Source organism: Centroberyx affinis, unplaced genomic scaffold (assembly GCF_046629955.1).
Source record: "Centroberyx affinis isolate AG114_WGS23_722 - 3 ecotype Tasmania unplaced genomic scaffold, CSIRO-AGI_Caff_v1 ptg001571l_1, whole genome shotgun sequence".
In the NCBI taxonomy this organism is placed as follows: domain Eukaryota; kingdom Metazoa; phylum Chordata; class Actinopteri; order Beryciformes; family Berycidae; genus Centroberyx; species Centroberyx affinis.
The window spans coordinates 146811-166727 of NW_027280022.1; the positions used below are offsets into that span (position 1 = coordinate 146811).

At 42.8% G+C, this 19917-nt stretch overlaps 1 protein-coding gene across 1 annotated transcript in view; it reads left to right on the plus strand.

Annotated features, from left to right (window-relative positions):
- The first annotated feature begins 4578 nt into the window (after positions 1–4578).
- The window catches only part of ngfrb (nerve growth factor receptor b), a 29763-nt gene continuing 14424 nt past the window's right edge, over positions 4579–19917 (plus strand). Inside the window, exons 1-3 of the mRNA XM_071527707.1 lie at positions 4579–4906; positions 9199–9340; positions 15702–16064. Of these exons, the coding sequence (XP_071383808.1) occupies positions 4853–4906; positions 9199–9340; positions 15702–16064 (559 nt within the window). The 5' untranslated portion in view covers positions 4579–4852. The remainder of the gene's footprint in view (positions 4907–9198; positions 9341–15701; positions 16065–19917) is intronic.

Genomic DNA, 19917 nt, shown 5'->3' on the forward strand with positions numbered 1-19917 from the left:
TGGAATGGCCAAACCAAACCAAAAACCTTTCTTCTGCTCTCCAAAAAGGACAGTAGTGAGAACAAAGCTTATGCTTAGATTCACTACTTCATCTTTGTTGGAAGACGAAACAAGAGGAGAGTGTGAACAAACATATGTGGGTGCATCCATGCTAGATTTTTCCACATCCGGTTTGTCTTCACTGGCAAAATTAGGGAAACTATCAACTTCTGTTGGTTCTGTCAGCAGGCGCAGATGGTGTTGCTTTCCACCAGCATTGGCAGAATCTACTTTCATTCTCTTACTGAAAACAATGAACATCCAGTTTGTCATCGACCACAATAGTGCAAACCTTTTGGCTTGTGACCCCTTAAAATGAAATGATGCCCACTTGCACAGGCTGTATATGCAGAGTGGTCAACTACGGCCCCCGGAGGTGATATGGTGTTTTTATTTTTATTTTTTTAACTCGTGGTAATGAGATCTATCTCGTGGCCACACATTATTATCTTGTGGGATGTTGCTAATGCAACACTAAGCAGAGAACAAGGGATTTTTCTGGCCCATGATGATGATTGGTGTTTATGTCCAAACCAGGTTGTGAGAATGTGCGAACCTCCACACGTGCTCCATGAGCCAGATAGTTCCCATGAGATAGTAGGCCGAGTTGTGGTCACAAGATAGATCTTGTTCCCACAAGTTAAAAAAAAAACAACACAGTTTTTTGTCATTTATTTGATTATCAGGAGGCAGAGAGGCTGAAAACTATTCAGTATTTTAGTAAGAAAAAAGCAAAAATTAGAGGAAAACACTGAAAAAATAGACATGACATAGACATTTTTATTTCCTATCCCATAAATCATCTATCAATCAACCCCCCAAAATTATCTTGTGACCCCCTGGGTATCCCGACCCCTGGGTTGAGAAGTACTGGTCTACTACATACTGTCACAATATGAATACGGCATAAGACAAAGTGGCAGTTAACTGACACATGCACTAAGATGCTCTCACATGGACACAAAGACAGAAATCTAGACAGACACAGATGTGCGTACAAGCATACACACACACACACACACACACATACACACACACACACACACACACAAATTGACCATCTGTCATAAGTGAGTGGACAGAGGATGGGTGGTCCTAGAGAAATTCACTGTCCCATCTCAGGTTCTAAGAAAAGGATTCTACTCCAGGTGGCCGGCCCTGAGGAAAAAAGGTGTGTGTGTGTGTGTGTGTGTGTGTGTGTGTGTGTGTGTGTTTGCATCTGTCTCAGTCTCGGCAGGTTATCTTACATACACGTTTGTGTATGTCCCATGCCGGCATTATATTACTGTGCGTCCCATGCACACGTGTACACACCTTATATGTGTGAATATTGTTTTTGCTATTACTGAAACTGAAGAGGAAGAGGAAGAGGAGACCACCTGTCACTCACATGACATCAGCAGCAATAGATGAGTGCTGGCACTGGCAACGTGATCCACCGCCTCCCCACTAGCTTCCCTTCTAATGTACTGTAATAGATGGAGAGGCATCATATGACTGGCCAAGGAAGCCCTTACATTACTCTGAGAGCACTCACACCAATAACTGGCTTGAGAGTGATATCATGTTGTCAATAGTGAAAACTTTGAAACATTTACAATTCAGAATCTGAATCAGAATCAAGTTCAACTGCCAAACACCTTTGCATGTAACAGGGATTTGCTTTGGTGAGTCGGTGCAAATATGCTTTATTTCATTCTGTGCTTGCTGCTGTGATAAAAAAATTATTGGACGGTCTTTTTTGTACAGTGCCAGAGTGAAGCTTGGACCGGCCAGATGGCAGCGTTCCCTGCTCCTTCCCATGGGACCCACTCATCTGTGCTTTATTGATTTGTTCTGTTCGTCCCTCTTTCTCTCTCTCTTTCTCTCTTTCTGTGCATCCTTCCCTCCATCCAGTAGCTGTGACTACTCTGTTTTCTGCCATGCCATAAAGAGCAAAATAAAGAGGCATCAAACTATCCAGATATGGATGAATAACCACTACCATGTCTACAATATAAAACAATAGCAATATTATATCACACACAATTCCAAACACAACCCAGACAGCAAACTGACATTGAATTAAGGGGTTTGATGTTAGTTTCAATATCAGAATTAACACTGAAGTCTAACACTGACACATTGAAAATGAAAAAAAAACAAAACAACAACTTCCACTTCCACTTTTTTTTACTAATTTATTTAAAATTGATACAACATTGAAAATGGCCTAAAAACAGACACAAAATTCAATTGAATTTGAATCATAATTTTTGGTTCAATCTGGTAAACAATGAGGTTCGACCTGTTCTTGGATATCTATCTGGATACACAAATGCAATCAAAGTGAATGAAATTAAATCTAAAATGACAAGGATGCTACTGCTTTTCAACCAAAGGTTTATAACTTCTGTAATATTCCATAATGAGCTTCATTTTCATGCCAGCAATCTTTATGAGCATCAACTAATTTGGAGAGAGAGAGAGAAAGAGAGAGAGAGAGAGAGAGAGAGAGAGAGAGAGGAGAGAGAGAGAGAGAGAGAGAGAGACAGAGAGAGAGAAAGAGAGGGAGGGGAGAGAGAGAGGGAGAGAGAAATAGAGGGAGAGAGAGAGAGAGAGAGAGAGGGAGGGAGGGAGAGACAGAGACAGAGAGAGGGAGGGAGGGAGAGAGAGAGAAAGAAAGAAAGAAAAAGAAAGAAAGAAAGAAAGACAGAAAGAAAGAGAGGGAGAGAGAGACAGAGAGAGAGAGAGAGAGAGAGAGAGAGATACAATACCACTTATTGTCTTGAAGGAAGTTCAGTTTTTGATGCCTGTAGAAAAATAAAAAGGATCATTCAGAAGTTGAACACATTCAGACATAGTAAACAACTTTATCAGTCTGTTGAGTCTACTCAGTCTGTTCTCACAATATCCTTAGCAGGGTGACATGTATGGTCATGATTTGAACCCCTGACACCACAACATGGCGTGCGCCCCAGCACAGCGGGCCAACACAACGCCCCAGGTGTCAAGCTCTTCAACTGAGGCAGAGATCATCTCTCGGCTTGTGAAAAGGCACCACTGTTTTGGGTTCAAAGCAACTCTCTGCAATTAGCTGCCACAACTAAATAACACGCAACATATTCAAGCTTGAAAAGTAACAGATTGGTATCTGCAATCTGTAACAATGAATGAAAAACAGGCCTAATTGTTGGGAGAAACATGTCTGAAGGGTTAAAAGGAACTTTAATTATGAGATTAGCTTTGCACAACCTGAAATAATGGTTAGTCATAAATGCAGATGATTAAGTTAGAAGTCTGGAAATTGTAATAAATTGTTTGCTGCTCTTGGTAATCACTGGATTCTGGAGGAAAGGTAATCCAAAAACAACTGATCAGATAATATAATCACACTGATCTATCACTAATCTATATAACATTACATCCATGGCACATTATATTCCACATAACATTATTAGGTTACAACTTGCAGGTTGCATTCTAATCTCAGTTGATATGGAGATGAGTGAGAATGAACAGAGATGAATAGAGAGGGATTCAATTCATTTCAATTCAATGATAATATCCCCACAGCCAATTTTCATGACATGCAGAAAACATGGCCTACATAAAAGTACAGTAGCCTACACAAAAATTGTACCTATCACAGTAACATCGGTAGAAACAGTGATTTCATCCATCCCTGGACAGCGAAATAGTAATTTATATAAACAAATATAAATATTCTCATTATTACATTTGGTATGGAACCAGAGGAGATGGGATGGGGAATTCGGGGATAGACACGCTATCAACCATAGCCTACTATAATCCAATTTTACTAATGTGTTTTTATTTTATTCAGACATCAGTTGTTGCATGCATGCTACAAATATCAGGGGATGTATATCGTCTGGATATCAGGTATCTGGGTTAAAGGTGCATTCACACGGTCTTATTGTGAAATCTTATTGTGGATGTGGCGTTGTCATCCTTGAGGCGCTGAAGTGGTAAAACAAGGTCAGTTCAGCGCCTGGAGAAAAGGACACTCAAGCAAAACGCACACAGCAGACTGACTGATATCTTCCTCAATTATATAAGTTGTTCAAGCAGGCCAGACGGAGCAAAGGGCGAAGAAAAATCACATTACATCTGTTTGTCTTGGCTCTATAGTGAGTCGTTAATTCAGTTGGGACGGCGTAGTCTGTATTAATGGACGACATGCGGGTAATTCAGGACATGACTCAATTTGTCTGAGGAGGGTGACCTTAAATGTAAAGTGTTCCATAAAAGGCAATTGTGCATTTGTCGGACACACCGAGAAAATGTACTAGAATAACTCAATAAGATAAACAGAGAGAACAGGTACAAAAATTATACTCTGAATCGGGAGAGAGAATTAGTGACGGCTTTTGCGTGTGTGTGTGTGTGTATGTGTGTGTGTGTGTGTGTGTGTGTGTGTGTGTGTGTGGGCGTGGAGCAGGAGATGGCTCGTTCCCTGAAGCCCTTGAGCTGAGCGCTTCTGTCATTCGAGCCCAGTAGAGAAAGCAGCGCCGACTCTCGCTGAACAGCCGATGCGCCAATCTCAGCAAGTTGCTCACTGACAGGATTTTCTCTGAGACTGTATGGACAGAGCGCTTCCCCCCGTTCAGACACTGGACTCTTTTTAAAAAGAGAAGAGTCAGTGGGGATTGAGTCTACTTTTCCCGACGGCAAAACTGAAAAAAAAGGGGATACAAACGCAGCAATGACAGCTGAGTTTATTCCCTATCGAAATAAATGAGTTCCGCATCTTCTTGTGTTGCATCTGCTCGCTGACCTACTGGGAAGTATCCCTAAAAAAACACTGGAGATGCGAAGGAGATACAGGATGGATTGCGTTTTCCTAACAGTGTTACTTGGAGCGGTGAGTAGCCTCTCACATGAAATCGTTTCTATTAATTTCAAATGCTTGCTTTAAACTTATGGACTTTTGGATCCTCTGGGCTTCACGCAACACCTGCGCAATTGCGCATCCACACAGACGGGACAGGGGATAGTTATGTGGTGGGAGTTTAGGTGATACACTGTAATTATTTGAGAAAGTTTTTCTCACATAATTACTCTTTCACAGACTTTCTCCATCCAGCCTTTTAGGACTCCTGACTCTTTGAAAGGGCAATTCTGTCACACGCAAAGCTGCAAAAACATTCCCGCTGTGCAACTACTTATACACTCATGAAAAATCACTGTAATATTCCTATAGGGATTTATGGGTGTCTGTGGTTCCCAGCGGCCTTATACTTCATGCTATTTTTAATCTCCTATAGTATCACGAGGATACTCCTATAGGAAGTTAGAGGCTATATAGTTTGCAATTTTGCTGTGATATTTGTATAAAATCCTTTCTCATAGGATTACCAATGATCTTTTCAGTTAGGTAAACCAAAGATGTAAGGAAGATTAGAAAGACTGTGTGCTTGCACCTGCCCTATCTTCAGTCCTGTCCTGTGTTTATAATGCACAGCCTGTCCTGTCTCGGCAGCAGCCATTCAGGTTGTTACTATAGCTGCAAGTTGCTGGGTCCATGGTTCCACCCTTCTCAGTTACATGTGGGCCTACAGACGACAGGACAATAACCATGTCGCAGTGGAGGAGGTCACCAGTAAACCACGTGTTAACAAACGAAAGGCAATCAGCAGTTATCAGCATGTTAGGTGATACTGAATCTTTCTGAGTTGCACCATCCGAGATCTGTGTCACGATAACAGAGAAGTCACGTTAAAAATAACTTTTTTCCAAGCCAAGAGGGCAATATTGAAAAAGTTGCACGTGAGCAAGGAATGCATGAAGAAGAAGAAAGCCATGAATCAAATTTGAAGAGGATAGTACATGGAAACGTCAGGCAGTTGTGGCTGTAATCTCTCTGATTTCTCTCAATGCCCCATGAGGGCAGCCTGGTAGGAAATATATTTTGTTTGACAGGACATGGCCGAGGCTGCAGCGTGCAGCGGGCTTGTCAAGGTCCTGGTTTTGGAACAGGCTGCATCACTGATACATGACAGCTGCTCCCACTGATGGGTATGCATCCTCTGCTGCCTCAGAGCATGCAATATTGATACAGCCTGAACCATCCCCCTCGCTCTTCCTCTCCTCCTTTCACCTCACACATCTCTCACTTCCCTTTTCTCTCTCTGTCTGTCTGTCTCCCTCTGCCTCCCTCGCTCTCGCTAAGAGATGATGATTCAGCGTTGTTTGGGAAGGCATTAGCTGTAATGTCATTGCCACCAGTGTTCCCATAGCAGTTCAAGATCCATCACTGCAACAGCAGCCCTGGCTTTAAATTAGGCCCAGCTTATTGGGAGGCTGGTATAGTGGAACTCTAATGGCTTAACAAGCGCTGACAGCTGAGGTCTAGAGGTTAAGTGCCTCCAACTGAAAATTGACTGGAGCATTAGTAAGATTGGTTGGAACTCCAAGTTATGAGTCCAGATGCCATTCAGAGCTCCTGCACATGTGTGTGTGTGTGTGTGTGTGTGTGTGTGTGTGTGTGTGTGTGTGTGTGTGTCTGTATCTGTGTGTGTGTGTGTGTGCTGGTCGCTGTGTGAGTGTGTGATGAGCGAGGAAGAGAACATGCCTGTGATTAACTTGCTCTTCGCTTTAGCTTCAGGGAGAACGGCCAGCAAAAAATGAATGTGTTCAATCCTGAAACTCCCAACGAAAAACCAATTACAGGGAACGGGCAAGTCGAGCCGCAACTTGCTAAGAGCCACGCATCCTTTTCCCTCATGCCACAAGCTAATTGCTCAAATCAGATTACCTTCTAATTCATCCAAATGCAGAACTTTACAGTCATTAGCGAGGCACTTTGTCTTGGCTTTTGGTCTTTGAAATGCTTTGCCGTTGCGCCCATACCTGAAGCTAAGGAGTCAGTGAGGAGGAGAGAGTATAGGGACAAAGAAAAAGTGAACAGAAGATAAACGCTGGAACCTGGAGTTGTTTCAAAAGTGTCAGTCAGACATTTTTGAACAGGTTTGTTCACATGTGAGGTTGTTTATGCATGTGTGCCACTGTGTGTCTGTGTGTGTGTGCGGATGGGTGTGTACAGTATATGAGGGGGCAGGTCAGGGGAAAGAGAAGAATGATGAGCGTCTGCAGTGACAGATTTGATTCACGGCTCTAAATGGCTTGTTGCGTAAGGTGAGAGAGAATGTGCTGGAGTGAGGGAGAGAGAGAGAGAGAGAGAAAGAGAGAGAAAGAGAGAGACAGAGAGAGACAGAGAGAGAAAGAGAAGGAGAGAGACAGAGACAGAGCGACACAAAGAGAGAGAGGTCACAGTAAAAAGGTCTGAAGAAGCCAGATACTGAATTTCTGAAGAAGCCACATACTGAGATATGGAAGTGAAAAGCTGGTATTTCCAAAATTCAGGAACATTATGTTTTCAGCTTGACCACCATGCATTTCTACCCAATGAGGTTTGAAAGGGTTTCATAAGAACAAATGTGATAGCATTTTCACTTCCCACAGATAATCCTTCAACTGAAGTTAACACATGAAAATCACAAAACTTGGAGTTACGAGGTTTTCAACATCAATATATATTTTTTTAACTAAACTCACATATTGTCGCATTAGGTAGCTAGCATGAACTGTCTCTGAACTGTGTCGTATTCCCCAAATGCTTTTCTGTTGTATGTAACAAACTCCAAAATGTATAGATGTTATCTGGTATGTTGTACATAATGTCTCACGTCAAAAGTATCTCCACACTGCCAAAGATACATTCTTGAACAACATGGCTAATTGAAAAGATAGAATAGATACTTGAAGGTGAATGGGCCGTGACATGGTCGAGGGAAAGAGGGAGGTGGTGTGTCTGTGTGTGTGTGTGTGTGTGTGTGTGTGTGTGTGTGTGTGTGTCTGTGTGTGTATCTATAACACACATAAACACACTCAAATGTCAACACACACTCCCACGCACGCACACTAGCTGACAGCTGACTCAGAGGTGCCTGAGGGGACACTTGAGGTTTTGTGTAGTGTCTCTCTCTTGTCAGCAGCATTCCACACACACCTGAACCTTGACAATTTAGGTTGGTTACACCTCCTTCCCCCGCCCCCCAGCCAACACACACACACACACACACACACACACACACACATACACACGCACCCACACACACACACAGCCGGAAACTGTGTCAAAGTTAAATTAGTAGGCTATATGGCCATTTTCTGAATTCTGTAGGGAAAATGTTATTCGAACAGTATTGGAAGCAGTAAAGATCAGACTGATGTGCATATGGGCAATAAATCTGTGAGTGAGACAATTGTGATATAAGTATTTATTATGATATCTATACATGGATAAATCCCACTACTCATCAATCAAGTCTCAACACATGGCGAGTTCCTCCCTCACCTTCTGATCCTGATCGTCGGTAACTTGCGTCCACATTCAGCGAGGAATGCACTGACCAGGAGAAGAAAATCCTAACTTCATAAATGATGGTCTAAAAGGATCACTCCTCGTGTCTCTGGAGAGAATGAAAGACAGACCGCTCCTCCTCTCCTCCGGCCGCCCGCGGCCTCTCTGTCAGAAGACATTTGCTTTTTTTTTTGCTTTGGAGATCAATGAGCGGAAAAGTTAAAAGGACCGGTGCAAGAAAAGATAGATTTAGAGTGTGAAACTCAAAGGTCTCACATAAATGCAGATTAACAGACACATCCATGCTCGAGCGTGAGTGTACACACACACACACACACACACACACACACACACACACACACACACACACACACACACACACTCACATACACAGAGACAAACACATATCTCGACCTGTCAGCTACTAAGATATGGCACTCAACAGGTCACTGTTTGAAAGAATGCATACGTGCATAGAAGACATAATCCAGCACTTTACCCAAGTGCACCACACTGTGCTTGCTGTGTATGTGTGTGTGTGTGTGTGTGTACGTGTGTGTCGTAGTGTACTTGTGTTGCTGTACCTGTGAGTTCTGGACATTAAGAAAGGTTAAGGTTAGGGTAAAGGCTAAGGTGAGGCTTACAAAGATGAAGGTTCAAGTTCAATTTAAGGTTCAGAGAATGATTATAGTCAATTTAGAGCGTCAACAGTCCGCATATCTCATGTACGTCACTGAAGATGAATGTTCACTGCTTGTCCCGCGCTGACTGATCTCTCTGTTGATTGGCAGGTCGGGGTTCTGGCCAATCAGGAGCACTGTTACACAGAGCAGTATACCGCCGATGGGGAATGCTGCAAGGAGTGTCAGCCTGGAGAGGGAGTCACCCAGCCATGTGGAGCCACGCAGACTGTCTGCACCCCCTGTCTCGATAGTGGGTAGCACAAACACACACACATACGCAACTGTATGATTGTTATGTGTACACACTCTCTCTCTCTCTCACACACACACATACACACACACACACACACACACATAGATGTAGGCGCGTGTGGAAGTTTAAACTTAAATAATTATAACCCACAGAAGTCATTCTGCATTTGTGTACCATGTTCCACAAATATTTCACCAACCACAAACATGTATTTTTCACTTACCCACAAAAATATTGAATGATTTCCAAACATGCATAACTTATTATCAATAAATGTATTTTAATTTATTGATATACATATATATACAGTACTGTGCAAAAGTCTTAGGCACCCTAGATTTTTTATATAAATTTCTTAGAAGTCTAGATGTTTATTTGTTTTCTGCATTAGTGTGTCAGTAGACTGCTGTTTATTGTAAATTTTTGATATTCAGAAACTTTTAATTTCATTAGTTTTGAAAGCATCTTCATTTATGGACTTCTTTGACATAATGCCTAAGACTTTTGCATAGTACTGTAAATATATGTATATATATATATATATATATATATATATATATATATATATATATATATATATATATATATATATTTTTTTTTTTTTTTTTATATGTATATATACTGTATATGGTATTGATGTGCGTATGAATGCACAGTCACACCACATAAGCACGCAAAAGCACGTGTGTGTGGACACAAACATGTATGAATGCACAGTCAATCACGTGTGTGATTGCATAGATAGTGACACACACACAGACACCCACACACACAAGGACACATGTGTATGCTCAGACACACACACACACACACACACACACACACACACATACACTCCATGTGCATATGAGTGCACAGTCACAAACGCACAAATACACATAGAGATGAACACTGTATGCACACACACACACACACACACACACACACAGATACACACACATGTCATGTCATGTATTCAGTCTAGCTTCTGATGACCTTATGATAGTGACTTAGTGACTCTTTTCCCACATACAGCTTGAAATTCATGACACTGTGACGTTCTTTCTGTAAGAGTTATGTCCTCATACAAATACTCCACTGTACTTACTGTCTATGGAGAGAACACACAGTCCAAACAGTAGCGTGTTTGAGCTAAACACATATAGTAGGGCAGAGTAATTGAGAGTAATTATATAACCATTTTCAAAGTTTGCATTGGGATCCAAAATTGGATTATAGGACAATTAAAATGGAACTTCTTTTTGTATGAAGTTTTGTTAAGTTGTTATAGCCTTCCCTATTCTCTAGTAGTAGTAGTAGTACTTTATTTATCCCACTCGGGGAAAATTCTTAACTTTCTACATCAGAACTGAAGGCTAAATGGAATAACTCCAAGTTACTAGGTTTGGAACATGAAAAACAGACCTCACTTTGTTAGATTAGCCAACATAATAGACCTCAACATCAGCGAGGATCAGAGGAAATGAAGAGGAACAATGGACACCCAGAGATAAATTTGAACTCAAACCTAAACCAGATTTAGGGAATAGCATCAGGCAGTTGTGCTGTGTTTTTATTGCCCAACTTCTTGATAATTACGCTGATTGTAGCCTTAAGTGTTAATCTTGGACTGATTTCACTGCATGTTAGGAAGTAAACCCAAATCACATACCAGGCTGAACTGTATTCCAGCACTACTGCCCTCCTCATGGCCCTCTCCATGTAGGGAGAGGAGCTGTGTTGGACTGTAAGACCGCATGAGGACAGTGATGTGGAGAGGAAACAAGATTGGGACCAAATCCAAGTGTTGTTGCCTAAGAGGCAGCAAAAAGTGCAGTGGAAGCTATTAAGAGTAATGGGAGCCGTGTTGTTGTGTTACAGTGATTAAGATTATAAGCAATCTAGATTCATATTTCCTAACAGGAAAACACTTTGTCTGGTGACTGAAAGATTTTCATGTCTCTCTGGACGATGTGAATCTCTGGTCTCAGAAGTGAAGGGGAAAAAAACAAATAAGTGTTTTAGGTTGTTTGTAACTTTATCTGCCTTATTGCATGTTGGGCTTGTCAGGTCAAAGGTCGGACTGAGCCTGCAAATGAAGGCCAGGATTGGTCCAGATCCAGTTCCTGCCCTGTTCCCAGAGTTTCCTTGCTGCCTGAGTGAATTCCTTGGATATATCCTCTGTCCAGGAAGTACTTGTAAACCTCCTTGGGTCACAAGATGCAGTGAAGGATGGCAAACCATGAGCCAAGGAGGTCCACAGACAGCAAATTATTCAGACTGGGTCATGAGAGAAGTCATGGAGAACTCGGACATGGAGACAATGATTTATCTGCATTTTATGGGGGCTTCTGGGAACGATTTATAGTTGTGTTGGTGTAATTCAACTCAAGAGTAACTCCTTTAGGATATATTGTTGCTTTGTATAACAACATCAAGGCCTAGACTGCTTGATTCTTTGTTTCAAATTACTTTTTAGTTCTTTCTACGATTTTTATCTTCCAGGCCCGGCACACAGTGATTCTCATTAGTGATGTATGAGCTGTGTCTTCAAGATAGTCGTTTTCTGGTCTTGCATAACATGAAATGCAATTTTCAGCCTGTTAATTTCCAGTCTTGATGCTTGTTCTGCTCAGACATGAACAAACACCGACTGTGTCAGAACTCACAAAACTGTCATGAGACCACACAAGCTCCGCAGTGACTCATGGAAAACAGAAAGGAGGCGGAGATAAGGAACACAAAGCATATAACAGCTCATCAGATAGCAGCATAATGCAACGATATTTAAAGCTCACATCAAACAAATCGATTATATCTGCGATGCTAGCGATAGTGATGAACTATGCATGTGCAGAAATGGTTTTACAATGACGTGTTTCTGACTGGCAAGTCGATCTCACTCATCGCCAAGTCGTTTATTCCCCTACCTGTCACAGGGAGATTCCAAGCATTACATTTGCTGTTTCTTCCTATTTTACACTGCGCTTTGAGTGGAAACTACCCAAAGGACATCGTTATGGCTATGGCTATTTCACATACCCTACACATAGAAATGTTTATTTGCATCTTTGAAGGTCAAAACTCCAGCAACACTTGTAGTATATATATAACAACTTTATTGTTAGATAATATACTATATACTATATACTATATACTACAAGTTGTTCTATATACTACAAGTGTTGCTGGAGTTTTGACCTTTTTAGACCTTTTTCCCTTCTCCATGCACCTTGGAAGTAGGTGAAGTTGTGCCAGAAACCCCTACTCTGCTTATTTGCATCTTTGACCCAGATGTGGAGTATGTTTAATCTCATGTAAGAGAGGAGAAATGACGTTTCTCTTACCATTCTCACTTCTTATTTCTGACGAAGCCTCTCTCTCATTTTCTTTCCACTTACAGGAGACAGGCTGTGGTTCCCAGACAGTGTTCAGGTTTGAGTTAGTGCAGATAGTTAACAGGAGCTTGGCTGATGTGTAAAAGGGAGGGCCAGCTCAAACACTCAGGGGATTTTGGCTGAATGAACAGATGACTGGAGATGAAACGGAGCAAGCACAGCTGTACAGTCGGAAAGGAGACGAGGCTTACTTCTCAGCCAGCAACTAATGGTTCATCCTCACACATACACACACGTACAAACATGCCCCTGAAAACACCCCAACACACACACACACAAGCTGGCATTCATGCATGTACACACACCACACACAGACACACATACAGAGCCCTCTCCCACCTCTTGTCATGCAAAAAACCTCACAGACAGGATACACACAAACAAACTCACGGAAGATACACTACCAAGATGCACACACATGCACGTACACACACACACACACACACACACACACACACACACACACACACACAGCCCCCTCCGGCTTCCTCTGGCACATACACCCAACACACACCTCATGCTCTGCGGTGGCCAGCGCTGGCCAAGTCAGGAGTCCTTTTATGGGAGTTGAAAACAAAGCAAAGGATTGTATGTTAGAGAGGCTAAAGTACTGTTATATTATGATATGCTGTTAGACAGTCTGTGCATCCCCCCACCCCCCCCACCCCCCACCCCCCTCTAACCCTAACCCTGCAGGCTAGCGTTATTAATGTATTGACTTGCATTATTGATGCATGGCATTATGATAATGGCTCTGAGAGCACTCATGGGGAGGAGGTGGGGGTAGTGTGTGTGTGTGTGCGCGTGTGTGTGTGTGTGTGTGTGTGTGTGTGTGTGTGTTTGAATAGAGGGAGGGGGGTTGCAGAGAATAATGGGGGGGGGGGGGGGGCAACAGTATATATATACAACTGGACACATGTCTACCAGACACATATACTGTATATGCAAGATAACATATGCATACACACACAAAACATGCACACACACATACACACCACAAGACCAAATTGTGTAGGACCCCCATTTGACAGCATTCATTTCAAACTCAGAATTGCACACACGCACACACACACACACACACACACACACAAACACAGACACACACACACCATGATCCCTCTTTTTCCCAAAAGACTGCTCACAGTTTCACAGCAAGGTGAAGAATACTGACATCATCTGTCTTGAAAATAAGGGATCTCCCATTTCCTCCTCTCATTGTCTGTCTCTTTTGTGTCTCTCTCTGTCTCTGTCTGTCTCTCTTTCTGTCTTTTTTGTCTCTCTCTCTCTGTCTGTCTCTGTCTCTATCTGTCTTCATCTCCCCTTTTTCTCTCTGGGACTTGGGAGTATTTGTCGTGGTTGGTGGGCCAGTGGCGCAGACCGAACACTTGATACGCTATGGGACACTGAGCTCTGCTGCTGCAAAGGGTCTACATAGGGACGACATGGCCACCCACCCCTTCACCCTGCCACACACATAGTTTAGTTTAGTTTAGTTTAGTTTAGTTTAGTTTAGTTTAGTTTAGTTTAGTTTAGTTTAGTTTAGTTTAGTTTAGTTTAGTTTAGTTTAGTTAGCAGTGTTAAACACAATGCTAAAAACACAGAAAGAGGAGAAAAAAATTGTGCCTAATCAAAAACTTCTCATCTCAAAACAAATAAAAAAGTATATAATGTATGTGCTTTTCTAGTTAGTTATTATGTTATATAATGTATATATGTTAGTTAGATATGAGGTATATTGTGAGGATTTTGAGTTCTTAGTTTTAGAGCCCATCCCCCCACCTCCCTATCACACACATACACACACACACACACACACACACACACACACACACACACAAACGCTGCTCTTACAAATGGGTCTGTTGCATAATTTAGTGTGTTTCCCAGTTCTCTATCCAGCCGAAATACAATTCCATAATACATGCAATATTGATTGGGTCCTCTGCATAGATATCTGTCTTAGGAAATCTTTCAGGTATACAAACCATTTATGTAACAGAGTTCATCTTCAAAAAGAACCCTTTAAAATCTGTCTCAAAAGTTTTAGCCACCATACCTAAAGTGGGTCTCTGTCAAAGATTTTATTGCTGCTTGTGTGTATTTTTAGGATCTCTTTTTTTTCCCCAGTGTGACTCCCATGCAGCTGCACATCCACCCACTGCAGCAAGTTTGATGAATTGCTTTTAAGGGGGAAATCACCCATGTTACTGTGACCTTGGAGAGTTAAATCCTCATTTGTTCACATAAAACAGCCCTTCCCAAATCAAGAAACAAAAGGGTTCCAGTCTCAAACCTGGTAGCACTACAATAAAATGAAGCATATTAGATTACATAGCTCCCCAGTCAGTCTCTAAATCATTTTCACTGGAACATTTACACATTTTGTTGATGAAAAACCTCAGGGAGGAGTTTCCAATGTTCAATTGAATATTGTTTAAAGTGTCTGAGGTCACAGGAATAACAGTTTTCAATTTAAAGAACATATGGAACCAACTATGCCAAAGCATTACACATAAACGCTTGTGATGTGACTATAGGGATGACTGAAGAAGTAAAAATGCAATACCAGTCAAAAGTTTGGACAGACCTGATTGAATGTACTATGTTATTATCTTAAAGCCATTTTGATCTAAAGGCTCATGCTTAAATGCTCGTTTTTTTAGACAAATATAAATAGTGAAGTTGATGCCTATGTATGAATTTCTTTCCAAAGCCTTTGTCTTTCCATCACGGCAAAGGGCGGCTACTTTAAAGACTCTAAAATATAAGATTGATAGAAGATTTGTTTAACACATTTTTGGTCACTGCATAATTCCATTCCATGTTATTTCATATAGTTTTGATGTCTTTACTATTATTCTAAAATGTGAAAAATAGTAAAAATAAAGAAAAATGCGTGTGTCCAAACTTTTGACTGGTAGTGTAAACTCTCTTGACTTGGATAAGATGCTGAACGGCCGTTTTCTCCCCTCTTCTCCCAGGTGAAACCTTCTCAGAAAACTTCAGCCACACAGAGCGATGCACGCCCTGCACCCGCTGCACGGGCCTCCTCCGCATGCAGACGCCCTGCACCGACTCCAACGACGCCATCTGCGTGTGCGACTACGGCTACTACCTGAACAGACTCTCCCACAAGTGCGAGCGATGCACCAAATGCCCCGAAGGCCAGGGCATGCTGTACGGCTGCGAGCACAACCGCGACACGGTGTGCGAGGAGTGCACCGGCGACACTTACTCGGACCAGGAGAGCTCCCGCGAGCCCTGCATCCCCTGCACCATCTGTGACGAAGGGGATGAGCTGGAGATCACGGCCTGCAGCCTTGTCAGCGATACAGTGTGTCAAGGTAAGAGAAATCGCTTGTGTGTGTGCTCCTGGTAAAGTGTGCTAGTAGGTCACAGCATATTTCTGGCAACGTGAGATTACACATCAAACACCTCAGGAGGGGTTTTTGTGACGAGTACGTTTTATCAATGCAGCACTTAACGGGACAAAGCTCACTTGTTCACAGTGATTTATTTTTCAACCATTTAGTAAATGGACTTGTGGGATGACCCTATCTAAACTCTGGAGAAGTTTATCATGAACTTCTTCTGTGCAGAGCCAGCATGACAAGTTGAATGATGGGGTGCATTTCCCCGGGGCAAGATGGACTAAAAAGAATCTATGTCAGCTCATACTCGCTGCCCAACATTGTACTGACAGTACAATGCACTGGGCATCTACGTTGTCGACCACATAATCAGATCATCTCACTGCGACACTATACACATTGTTGGCCCAGTGACCTAAATGCCACGTCAAAGCTCGTCTCATTGTCTCCATGGACTCATCCCGTCCGAAGATACAAAGACCACACTCTCTCTATCTTGACGGTTTAGTAGAAGGTCACATCTATGAGCGCGCCTCTGAGTTACTTTTATATCATCACACCCTGTGGGCATCGCATCCCAAATCCCAAATTCCTTGTGATTGCCGTCACTGCCCATTCCAGTGGCTCGGTGCCTGACAGATCAAATCAATGCTTTTGTGAGGACTGGTGATGATAAAAGGGGTCTGTTGAGCAGCCATGGAGCAGTCCGCTGGGGTGGCGGTTGGAAGGATGTTGTTATCACAGTGGTGCAGACAGAGAGAGTCTTGGGCTAAAGGGAGTCTTTTGTGCCTCTCCCATGATCCCTTTTGGCCTGTGAGGGCTTTTGGTTTGGCCCGTGGGGCTGTTTGACGGAGATACTGATGAGTAAAACAGACAGTGAAACTAATGTAGGCACGTCCTCCATGTACTCTCTGATTGTGACCACCTCTCCTTTTCACAGAGACCGGATTGTTTGTCTTGTTTTATCAAGGTCAGGCTGCTGAGGATTTTTTCTCCTTGTTTGCTAATTTTCCATGCCATAATATACACCTATGCAATAACACTTGAATCTTGAATCTTGAATAAAAACGTTTACAAAACGCTAATTTTTTTTTGCATTTCTATCTCAAAACCCCCCCCCAAAAAATCTCAAAATTGCATTTACTTCCTGGAAAACTATCTAGTCTAACTAATCTAGTGGTTCCCTCATTGTGTACCAGCAGGTGTACAGTACACGTGTCATGTCAGTATCTTGTTTCAGGAAATATATCAAATTAATTCAAAATGCCATTTCATTGTGACTTTAAATGCTTTAAAGCCTTACATACATCAGTGAAAGTAGGTTGCTTAAGAGGAGCAGGGAAACTACCACAGCCATAGAGTTATTTGATAAGCAGAAGTGGACACATGTATTGATGTTTTTCCACCAATAGCCCTACTACTGCACAAAGCATCATCCACTGGACGCCCCTGAGGATCACAGAGGGAGACGCTTTAATGCAGCTTGATTCCACTTATGATGCTACGTGGCCCGAGACAGAAGGAAAACAAGATGCCTGTGGAGGAAACAGGGACTCTATCCAAGATATAAGGCCTACAGAGGAGCCAGGACTCAAACAGTAGACTTCACAATGAATCTGAATCCACTGTGTGTTTCCAGGCATGATGTCTCACAGACCCCTGTGTTTTGGGTTCATAATCATATGTTATTCCTCACTCTAACCCAATCATGTGCTCTTTATATCTAATGTAATCTTTTTACAAAAGCACACGCTTTATCAGTACTTACAAATCTGTAGCGCTGCCAGACGTCCGTATCCATTAGTGTGGTGGACTGAGCCGGTGCAGCCCCGAAGGCTAAACGCAGCCCAAACACAGTTAGCAGGGTGGAGGGAGAGAAGGGAAGACCTCCGCCTGTGTACGGACAAGTTGTAACTTGAGACATCGGAGACATAGTTTAACTTAAGGTGGAGGGACCAGAAAATCACCCCGACAATGCTGTAGGTTATCTTGAGGAAAAGCTGGATTTGTTGTTGTTACTGTTAGGATTCTGTTGGAGCTGAAAATTGTGAACAATGACCAGTTCACAATTCGTAACTTTTGCAATAGTGAGTTTTCCCTCAGAACGATTTGGCAGCCAGCGATGTGGATGTTAGCTCTGCTGATATCTGCGGTGAAAATCCAATTTCCTCCGACACTACCAAAGGGATTAGTGTTTTATTTTCAGCCGTATGAGAAAAAACACGCTCTATTCATCTCGCTGTGATGCTCAAATATGCTAATACAGAACAGACTTTGTCAGGCTAGACCCTCAGAGTCGACTTGAGCGTCTGAAGGCAAGATGCTTATCTAAAGAAAGTGTGATATGACTTCCACTCTTCTGCGGGCCACTGAGCAAGGTCGGAGGTTAGGTAGGTCATGGGAGGCTCATATGTGGAGGGGCCTTTGTGAGAAGGTAGGGCAGTGTGGGATTCCCCAGGGGATACGCACAGATCAACATGGCATAATCCCCACAATCCCTTCAGGGGTCAGAACAACACCGGAGCAAGTGAAGTTGATTAATAAATAGCGGTCTTATTAACCAAGTCTCAAAGGAACATCTAGTGTGTTGCCATAAATCGACCTGAACAAACTGATGGTACTGTAGGGGTTGGATATGATTAACCTCTGTCGCAGAAGGAGGGCTTTGCTTTACAAAGCAGAGGATGGGGCATGAAACTGGCGTGTAATATGGCTAATCACAGGATTGGTTACAGGGTGACACATGTTTAATGCCTGTGGAGCCCAGAGAGGGAGAGAAAGTGTGTGTGTTGGTGTGTGTACGTGTGCTGGAAATTATCAATAGGAGCGGTCAGCCATGCTAACACACAGTGACAGGGCCTGCTTACACCGAGGCAAATATGAATGAGCAATGCTTAAGTTTGACAGAGCAATCACTGCCTGTTTTTATCAGTCTGAGGCCCCCAAGGCTATTGGGAAAAAGAAGCCCCCTCTTTCCATGACCCGCGGTCTTTCCTGGGGATCGTGCCCAGGACGGACTGCACATTTTTGGGCTGACCCGTCACCCGGAGCTGGGGTCTCTGGTCCAGAGGCTGCAGGGGCAACAGGTTGAGGTTCGCAGCAAAACAATCCAAATGCATTATGCATGCACAAGCACCCACAGAGGAGAGGGAAGTTCATGGGTTTACTTGGGTATGGCTCACAAAACACACACGCAAACATGTGTGTGCATACACTCACACACACACACACACACACACACACACACACACACACACTCAAACACACACACAGCACAGATTGAAGTCAATGAGATGACTTATTGAACATTACAGATCTGAAGCTGGAAGGATGAAGGTCAGGTGGGTGGGGTAAAGACGAGAAGTGAGTGTGTGTGTGTGTGTGTGTGTGTGTGTGTGTGTGTGTGTTGGGGGGGGGCCATGGTGGTTAGGCCAAGTGCATTCGGTTATTGAATTGGTAGGTGAGTAGGAGGAAGAAGGGGAAGGAGCTGTTTCCTTCCTGTGTTTGGTTGACCTTAACGATTGACAGGCTGCCCTCCAGAAATCAGGAAGCGTAATCTGCTAACAAGTCCCATACACACACACTCTCACACACACACACACACACACACACACACACACTCTGCAGTAGTCCAACCAGTATAAAAGCAAGATAGAAAGAGGGGGGATGAGAGGGAGAGAGAGGAAGAGAAAGAGTGAGGGAGAGGGGGTTTTGTCCGGGTCCGTGTCTACAAATTGGTACAATAAACCACGTGCATCTGACAGAAAAACACAGAGAGGGAGACATATGGGAAAACGATAAAGGGCAGATGCCATCGACATTCCTG